The 10,000-nt window shown below is 39.5% G+C and overlaps 1 protein-coding gene across 3 annotated transcripts in view; it reads right to left on the bottom strand.

The window, feature by feature from the left end:
- LOC137986419 (G-protein coupled receptor 83-like) overlaps positions 1–10,000 on the bottom strand; it is a 32,004-nt gene that overhangs the window by 1,190 nt on the left and 20,814 nt on the right. For 2 of the 3 annotated variants that reach the window (XM_068833520.1, XM_068833521.1), the window contains one exon: positions 1–401. This exon is cut by the window's left edge and continues 1,190 nt beyond it. In XM_068833520.1, the coding sequence (XP_068689621.1) occupies positions 1–382 (382 nt within the window). In that variant the 5' untranslated portion in view covers positions 383–401. Of the gene's footprint in view, positions 402–3,959; positions 4,055–10,000 lie in introns of all 3 variants that reach the window. The other variant, XM_068833522.1, reaches the window with a different exon arrangement.

Here is a 10,000-nt window from a genome sequence, read left to right as displayed (position 1 = left end):
TCCTGAACCAAAGGTTGTGGCGATTCAAAGGTCGGAGAACTGCGAAGTAACGATCAATTGCCATGATGATCAGACAAAGAATAGATGCCGCAAGATTGATATAACCAAGGTAGGGAAATCCCCTGCATGTAATTTCTCCAAGCATTCCAGTAATCGGCCACGTACCTTCGCTATAAAACTGAGCAATGGACCAAGGCATTATGAACGCCGTCACCAGTAAGTCGGCCACGGCCATGTTAACAAACATGACGCTGTTAATTGATCGTGCTTCTGATCTTTTCCACACGATGTAGATGAGAAGGGTGTTGCCTACTCCAGATGCAAGGATCGTTATGCTGTATAACACTGTAAACACCACTTTTCCGACTTCAGCACCTTCCATTTTTCAATCTGAATTACATCTGTTTCATAATGGAACATGACACATAAATCAGTAATTAAAATGTCTCGCTTAATTAAAAAGGCTGAGTGCAAACCGGAAACACAGAATTGGTTGGTGGTAATTTTGTCACCGGTAAAATCCGTTCTCAGGTTGAATCCATTTTTACATAGGTTAAATTGGGGATCCTCATTTTACCTAGGTTGAATACGCACTCAGATGAATGGAAGAACTTTGTTGGAGCCTAAATTAAGCCTAGAAAAAATTTGGGTCAGGTTATAGGATTAAGTTTGGGTTTGGATTTAAGTTGACTTACTACGTAAGAGTAAATGGGTTGAACGGGTTCGTCGTTGTAGATCTGTAGGGTACGACGAGTTCGAGTACCGGTTAGTATTTAGTTAGTATATATGTGCGTTCTTTGTTTCCTTACTATGTTGTAATGTTGAGACTGAATGGGTAAGTGTATTAATACAAAAACCGATAAGATGATACGAAACATTAAGATGACTTGTGTTGAAATGGAGATCACAGAGCTTGAGTGAAAGGAAAGGTGTTTTCAATCCTCTGTGGGGGGTTGATAGCTGCTTTAAACTTGGAAGAGTGCACATTCAACCTAGCTAAAATGAGGATCATTAATTTAACCTAGGTAAAAACGGATTCAACCTGAGACCGGATTTGAGCGACAACAATTGTTTGTTGGGCGAAGTTTGAAAAAACTTAAACCTTTGAGCTAACAACTCTTCTCAACAGTTTTTTTTAATTTACCGTGATCGTCAAAGCGCAGTGTAGTGATTATTGATCCCCTTACCCTACTAAGTATTGGAAATGACAAAGCTAAAAAAGTTTATTCTTTCATAATCACAGTTGCGATCAAAAACGAAAAATAGAGACAAAAAATCGAGGGAAATAAGTAGAGGCAGCAATCATTTTTAACTATTGCAGTCTTTGGTCAATAATGCTCATCCTAAATCTTTCCCGCGCAATGAAAAGAAATAAAAGCTACAAGCTTCTCTTCTCCATGGGTAACGTGTGAAATCCGGCATAAAATGAACCGAAGATACAAACTGTTTAAAGCTGTGATCTGAAGTAAATGCCCAGAGGAAACGACTATACAAACGAATCGGGAATGAGGTAACTTTCGACCTAAGAAAAGCAAAGTCAGCGTATTACTCTAACATGTTCAGCAAAGCAAAGACCACAAGCGCACACTGGAGTCTCCTTAATGGAGCCACTGAACACAGATGACGAATCCATGAACCTTACTGATGAAAGAAAAGCTAACTAATGAATATACAAAAATTTGTTTTTATCAACGGAGTTGATAATGTAAATTGGCCACTGTACAGAGATTCTAAAAGCTGACGTTTCGAGCGTTAGCCCTTCGTCAGAGCGAATAGAGGGATTATGGGTTACGTGTAGTTTTTATAGTAGAGTAGGAGCTACGCTATTGGTGGTAACATGGCATGAAAAATAGGAATATATTAGTTAAATGAAAAGCGTTCGTTAATACCGTGAGGATTAAGGGTGCCGATTTGAAAGATGAATTTTAGTTCCAGATTCTTGCGGCTTTCCGTCGTACCTAGATGTAGGGAAAGGCCGCAGATAGCCATGTGTTTTTTGGAGTGGTTAGGCAGATTAAAATGGCGAGCGACTGGCTTGGATGCATCCTTGTCATTCTTCTCAACATCGCGAAGGTGTTCGCGGAATCGGTCACCTAGTCGTCTACCTGTATGTCTCACCAATGTATAATTTATTGCATAACGTGCAGGTTATGCAATAAATGACATTTGAGGAGGTACATGTGAAACGATCGGTGATCTTAACAGATCGCTTAGGTCCCGATATCTTGCTAGTGTTAACAATGAAAAGACAAGTTTTGCATCATTCCTAATAGCGAAGGTCTTCAAGCACTTAAACACTTTTTCGATCAACGCATTGTCAAAGAACCTAGCTCGGAAACGCTCCTCCGCCTTGCCGAACTAGTTTTAACGCTTAATTGTTTTTCATTCGCCGGCAACTATTACAAACAAATTAATGGTGTAGCGATGGGCACAAGAATGGGACCTAGCTATGCCAATCTTTTTGTAGGATATGTTGAACACCAATTTTTTAATCAGTACAACGGCCCCAAACCTGAAATCTACGGCCGTTACATCGACGACTGCATCGGCGCTATTTCATCCAGCAGAGAAGAACTCGATCAATTTATAACCTCCGTCAACTCTTTTCATCCGGCTCTTAAATATACCTGGGAAATTTCGGAAACTTCATTGGCTTTTCTAGATATCAAAGTTTCTATTAGAGGCAACGTGCTATGTACTAGTGTGCACTACAAACCTACTGATTCACACAGTTATTTGTTGTATTCATCGTCACATCCATCACATGTTAAGAACTCCATCCCTTATTCTCAATTTCTTAGACTTCGACGCCTATGTAGTGATGACTCCGATTTTTCCAGCAAATCAGAGGAGATGTGCCAGTTCTTCGAAAAACGTGGCTATCCTGTCTCTGTGGTCAAAGCGGGCCATCATCGCGCCCAACAATTTTATCGACAGTCATCACTACAAACGTCACAAAAAGATAAGAATGACAGAATTCCATTCACCCTCACTTTCCATCCTCATAATCACGCAGTCAAAAGCATCATTCTTAGTAATTTTAAATTACTCCAAAATGATCCCGAGACTGGTAGAATCTTTTCGCAACCTCCAATTATTTCATTCAAACGCGACAAAAACGTAGGCAACTTTTTAGTTAGAAGCGCGCTCAAAACTAACGAGCAACCCGGCACTTTCAAATGCGCGCGCTCACGATGAAAAACTTGTCTTTTCATTGTTAACACTAGCAAGATATCGGGACCTAAGCGATCTGTTAAGATCACCGATCGTTTCACATGTACCTCCGCAAATGTCATTTATTGCATAACCTGCACGTTATGCAATAAATTATACATTGGTGAGACAGGTAGACGACTAGGTAACCGATTCCGCGAACACCTTCGCGATGTTGAGAAGAATGACAAGGATGCATCCAAGCCAGTCGCTCGCCATTTTAATCTGCCTAACCACTCCAAAAAACACATGGCTATCTGCGGCCTTTCCCTACATCTAGGTACGACGGAAAGCCGCAAGAATCTGGAACTAAAATTCATCTTTCAAATCGGCACCCTTAATCCTCACGGTATTAACGAACGCTTTTCATTTAACTAATATATTCCTATTTTTCACGTTGCCATGTTACCACCAATAGCGTAGCTCCTACTCTACTATAAAAACTACACGTAACCCATAATCCCTCTATTCGCTCTGACGAAGGGCTAACGCTCGAAACGTCAGCTTTTAGAATCTCTGTACGGTGGCCAATTTACACTATCAACTCCGTTGATAAAACCAAATTTTTGTATACTACTTCCCCACCGACGCAGCACCACAGTTTCTTTAGAAACTACCCCTTCATTATTGTCAACAATATTCGCATTTGCACACTGATGTTCACGTATTGCCAATATGGTAAGACTATGTTGGTTAATAAAGCGCTGGTCCTGTCTGTCCGAAGGCACCATGTACGAGTCACGCACCTGATTATGTTGTTGGTGTTGTCTAGCGCTGGCCCGCGGGGTGCGAAGGGTAGTAATGAAGTGCTAATGGCCGTATATTTGCCGTATAATTTCAACTGTTGACGTAAATGAATGTATATTTTGCGTAAATGAACAGCAAAAGGTCTTGTACCAAATAGTGAAAATTAAAAACAATCACGTTAATAATATCCTGGCTTACATGGCTGTATTGGTGTCACGAAATCTCCTTTTTCTCGCTTTACATTAATTATGTATAGTCTCCGTTTGTTTTTTTTACTGGGTTGCCACTATGGCAAACCCAGTCGGGGTCTTGGTTTAGTTTGTTTGTTTTAGTTTTTTTATTTTTTGTGCATAGAGCCGTCTGTGCGTATTTTCTTAGGATCCAGAGGGTAGTGGGAAATTTCTCTGGTGGACACAGTAGAAGGATTAACTTAACCGGCAATGGCGTCGAAAGTCATGTAACGCGAATGGCGTTTTAGTGGATCTTTGAACAAAATACACCCTTATGAAGCTCAATAATGGCAAGTCAATTGGATACTGAACAAGACAGGCGGTGGAATCTTAAAAGCGACGAGTAATGGACTTCGACAACAATCTGTCGCCCGTCGAGCCGTCTTTTACCAAGTGTGCTGTTATGTAGAACACTGAAGATTCGTACGGCAGCGATAATAGTGAATTCAAAGCCTAGACCAGGTGGATTGGATGGAATTTCAAGCGTTAAAATCGCTTAAAAGTTGAGATTAGTTTCTTAGTGATGCAATTGCGTGTCTTCACCACATGTTCCTTTGATCTCACATAATTGTGTTTTGCCTCAAAATATTCGCTTGTTTTCGCTTTCGCTCGAACATATTTACCTTTATTACATGTCCAGTGAATAGTTTTATCCTCTGGGATGAATTTTCCGTCGAAAAATCAGTTATTTGGGTTGTTTTTGGCAAACAGAGGTTAATTATTCGTAATGCGATCGCTTCCGTTGCCGTTAGCAACGGGTCGCAAATTTGACACTTTTATCGCATTATCACATTACGCATTGATCGCTAATCCGATTATTCCTAAAACTCTAAAAATATTCGTGCCTCATCAGTTTTCGGTCGAATTTATGTCCAAGAAAGCAGATAAATTGCAGAAAATGTTAGTTTTGCATCCAAAAATTCGTAATCATCGCTAAAATGACCAAATTTTGTCTGGAAAACATATTTTACTGTTATTTTTTCGTAAATTTTTTCGTTCAACTTTCGCTTTCATAAAATGTTTCAGTTGTCTGTAAATAAGTTATATGCTGTTGGAAAGCTTATTTTCTTAGCTTTAAAATGATGTATTTTTTCCCCCAACTTTAAATATTTTTTGAGAAGAAAAACATTTTTTGGCGATGGCTGATTTACCGCGGTTTTCTCGCCGTTGGAAAAGTAGGAAAAAGAGTTAATTATTAGGCCGGTAGCCAGGTTTTTAACCTCACAAAAGGATCTGTTTCGTCGTACGAACGTGTGAGGACCTGTGAGCCAAATGGCCTCTCTGCTGATATGACTTCTGGGTGACCCCTTAATAACTTCTTACTAACCGAGCGCGAGGGCCGTACTGGGAAATATTGGCCCGAGGTCGTGGCAGTGCGAAAACGACCGAGGGCCAATATTCCCCAGTACGGCTCGAGCTAGCTCGGTTAGTACCGGTAAGTAGTTTATTAAATGCTTTGTTTTTGCAAGCCCGTAATCGGCCCGTGGGCATTACTTAGTTCTTATTAACCGAGCGGGAGGTCTATATGGGAGAATCTTGACCGAGGTCGCCAGTACAGACCGAACGCAGTGAGGTCTGTACCAGCGACCGAGGTCAAGATTCTCCCATACAGACCGACCTAGCTCGGTTAATAAGATGTTTATTACATGGCCAAACAAGAACAATTTAATTCGTTTAATGTAACTGGTTTGTACTGACATTTTGCTTGCGATGAGCGGCGATGAGCTGAACTTAATTCTGTCAAAGTTTGCTCGTCATCCTCTCTTTTGTCATCATACTGTTTGGCACTTCCATAAATAAATATTGGTAGAAGAAAATACTCAATATTTTTGCATTTTAGTTTGCATCTTTTCACTGCAAAATATTACCCGTCTAGATGCCGGTCTAGATGGGAAAATCTAGACCGCGGTCAATATCAATTTTAGCCAATCAAATTCGTGAATTTTGTAGTTTCCAGTCCTCGTGAGACAGAGCCATATAATAAATGGTCTTAATGACCCCCCAACTTGAAAAAAATTGCCAGGAACGCTGCACGTACCACAGGCAACCCAGTGTACCCTCACGGAGGGTGTAGTTCTATCATTCTCTTCACGAGTTCCATAGTTCACTGCTGTTAATTATTCGCATTTCATAACGGTGTTAATGAACTAGTGTTGTTGTACCATTTCTAGTAGGAAAAAAGTCTCACGTTGTAAGCTTAATTAATGTACAGTAATAGTATAAATTCTTGTAATCTTGAGATACGTTTTGGTTGGTGGAGCAGAAAGTTTGCAGTTGAGAAAAGAGCAAGAGCAGTCGAAAGAAGTTGGGAAAGGCAAGTATCACTGCTATGAGTCAATAGTAGTAGCCGGCCGGAGAATCAACGACAAAACTCCCTTTGTCAGTGGCAGCAAGGAAAGAGAAGAAACGGTCAGATTGAGAGAGACGCGAGAACTTAGAAGGAACTAAGGGCCAGACGAGAAGTGAGCGCTGAGATTTGAGAAGTCAACGCGGAAACTGATGTTAGTCTGTTGGAGAACTGGTCGGTTGGATTTGCTTATAAAGGACTGAACTGGGTTTGCTAGAAAAGAACTGAACTTATTGTCTGTAAATATTAGAGTAAAGCAATTAGTAAATTTAGTATTATCATTTAAGTTAAGTTAATAAATAGATAATTATTTATTTAGTTAAGTATATTAAGGTTTCGTACACCGTTTTTTAAACTCTTTTGGGGTTAGTTCGTTTTCCTTGTTTTAAATCCTGCAATTGTATATTCTTAAGTTCCTTAGGTCATTTTTGCTTAGTTATATATATTTTATTTAAACCCTGTTATCGCTTCTTTTATGCTGTGTTGCGGGTTTGGGGGAAGTGGTGTGAAGTACGTTGTTTTACTTTTAGTTTTCTCCCGTTTCCTCCTCGCAATCTTGCGAGACCCAGGGGATCACGAACCGTCACAATTGGTCGTTTACATTAGATCTTCTCAGTGACATATATTTTTCCCCCAACGTTACGCGGCTTAAGTTTTCCTTAAAATGACACGATCATCGGTATTTTTGGACTTGCTCGCAGCGATAGTTCGTAAACAACATTCAAGTCGTAAGACACTGATGCCCAAAGGAAGTTGTGTGAATTTCAGTGAGTTTATCTCGTTCGGCAGAAAAGAGGTCATTGGTTGCCAGTCAATTACAGGTCTGGATATGTCCCTATGTATGTTTTAGCGTTTCACTAACATGATAGAACGCGTTATCAAAAGTATTGCCAAAGAAAATGACGAGCGATTGTATAGGCGAAAAGCGTTTTCTTCTGTGATCAAGATATAAAAGAAATTAAACTAAAACAAAAGTGGTTTTGTGGCCTGACTTCCACGTTTTAGAACGTCCAATTAACAGCATTATCACTGGAAATCACTGTTGATTGTGGAGGAAATTGTTTTTATTTAGGCCTCCTAGGATCAAATAGTCACACCATGTAGTTCCTTCAACAGCCTCATCAACAAAGAAAAGGGGGACGTGATCACAGCACTTTTATGTCTTCGGTCAGTATCTCAAAAGAATAATTAACAAATCAAATTGGCCAAGGTGTGAGGTTGTTCTAGTAGATAGGTGGCCTGAAAGCAACCTTTCAGAGACAAACAAAAACATAACAAAAGGAGCTATGTGAGAGACCTGCTATTTGTGTCGTCCGATAGCGATTTTGTAACGTGAAAACTGCTCATTACGGCAATATTAATCGTGGATGAATTCTATCTCAAATTCATCGTGATCGAAAAGATTCGAGATGTGACATGACTTGGGAAAAAAAAATTAAGACGGTATTAATGATGAAACATGATAAGAAAAAAATACCATGAAAAATGCATCATACACTTGCTTTTTTGTTTGAAACACTTGAAGGTCCAGTGCGTGTTTTGTGATGACTGACTAGATTAAAAAATGAGATATCCTGTGAAAATCCCGGATTTCACGGAAATGGTACTTACACTTGCAATAAAACTTCTACATTGCAAACGGAACGAGATGCTTCCGTGAAGCATATACTGGGTTGCCTGTAGTACGTGTTACAGAAAATCAGAAGGCACTGAATTGTGTGGTATTTGAAATACAGCATTCCAGTCTCCGAAGAATAACAAATAAAAGAGAAGCGAGAAACATTGGCTTCTGGGCTGACATGTCGATAATTTTCAAGTTCCCTCACAACTTCTTTTCACCACAAGTGTGCCCTCTGAGCATCTGAATGCTTTGTAATACTAAAATTCACTGAAGTCAAGCCCTTTCGGGCGGGGTTTGTGTTTGGATGGGAAACCAAAACAATATACCCCTCATAAAACAGAAGCATCGGACCGAAAATACTATTAACGTTAACAAATGCGAACTCAGCAAAGTACAGACTTTGTTAGCTTGCTTTATGCAAAACAAATATTGATGCAAAAGCAAATAACTATTGATACACAGTTTTTAGAAAGAGCAGAAGGAAGTTTCCGGAACGGTCGATCGAGAATAAAATATTTACGACATGAAAACAACATTAATTTTGAACCGTGAATATAGAATATAAAAAGTTACGATCCGCGACAAACATTTTGGGAGATTTTTGCTACGTTCAAATCAAATAAATCGCAAAATCGAAAGTGACATGCCGGAATTCAGCGGGCGCCGTGATTAAGTTACCGCGGCATGTTTACTCGCCGAATAGTGAAGTATCTGTGTCAAATGATGGCAAGATACCGGGTTTTTGAAAGTTTCTTTTTCTGTCAAGTGTTATAAAGTTTGACAATGAAATGAGCGAAGTCAAAACAAAGATCACAATCGCCCAACTCTTGTTTATGCAAAGTCAAAATTTACTCTCCAAGACGCGTACGACGTTATTTATCACCAGGTAATTCCATCATTTTGGAAATAGCAGCTACTACTAATTTTTCACTGATTTTGGGGCTCATTTTGTTGAAACTCAAGCACGCTTCCAACAGGCCTGTGAACCCTTCCTGCTTTACAGAGCAATACTAAAAAACTTCTCCCATATCACATTTCAACCTTAAGCTAGAAAATTCAATACACAACATGATATTATAATTCACAAAGGCAGAAAATACCACAGAATCCTTTTCCAGCGAAAAATTTATTGAAACAAACAACATATTTGCTCTTGGAGGCGAAAACCTCTTCCTATTTCATTGCGTGCGTGAAGACAAGAAACTCAATCGTGTCAAATTACCATGTACTTCAGGTAAATACAACTCACTTTGATTTCGTCTCGACGAGCGATAGATTGTTGTCGAAGTCCATTACTCGTCGCTTTTGAGATTCCTGCCTAGTTTATCCAACTGACTTTCCATTGTTGAGCTCCATAAGGGTATATTTTGTTTAAGAATCCAATAAAACGCCATTCGCGTTACATGACTTTCGACGCCATTGCAGGCTAAGTTAATGATTCTACAGTGTCCACCAGAGAAATCTACGCAGTTCCACTACCCTCTCGATCCTACGAAAATACGCGTAGAAGGCTCTATGCACAAAGACACCACTTACCAGGGGAGTGACAGGCAAGACTTTTACCGACACGGAAAAAAATACTAAAAAAAAAACGGAAGTCTACCTATTTTCCGACTGGGCAACCCAGTAAAAAACAGAAAAGGCGGATTTAACGGATGTATAAATAATATATAGATTTAGCCAAGCCTAAAAGCTGAGCTTACTGGTCATTTATTCTTACTGCCTGTACGGTTTGTGAAAATGTTTCCGGTTGCTGCTTTAATAATTAAATCATTTTCTTTGCTTTCTTATATAGAGAAATTCATTGCCTATGTAATGATTTCCATGGTAAATTTTACGCTA

Source organism: Montipora foliosa, unplaced genomic scaffold, assembly GCF_036669935.1.
Source record: "Montipora foliosa isolate CH-2021 unplaced genomic scaffold, ASM3666993v2 scaffold_203, whole genome shotgun sequence".
Lineage (NCBI taxonomy): Eukaryota > Metazoa > Cnidaria > Anthozoa > Scleractinia > Acroporidae > Montipora > Montipora foliosa.
The sequence above is the reverse complement of the archived record's forward strand: the minus strand, read 5'-3'. Positions and strand labels throughout refer to the sequence as shown.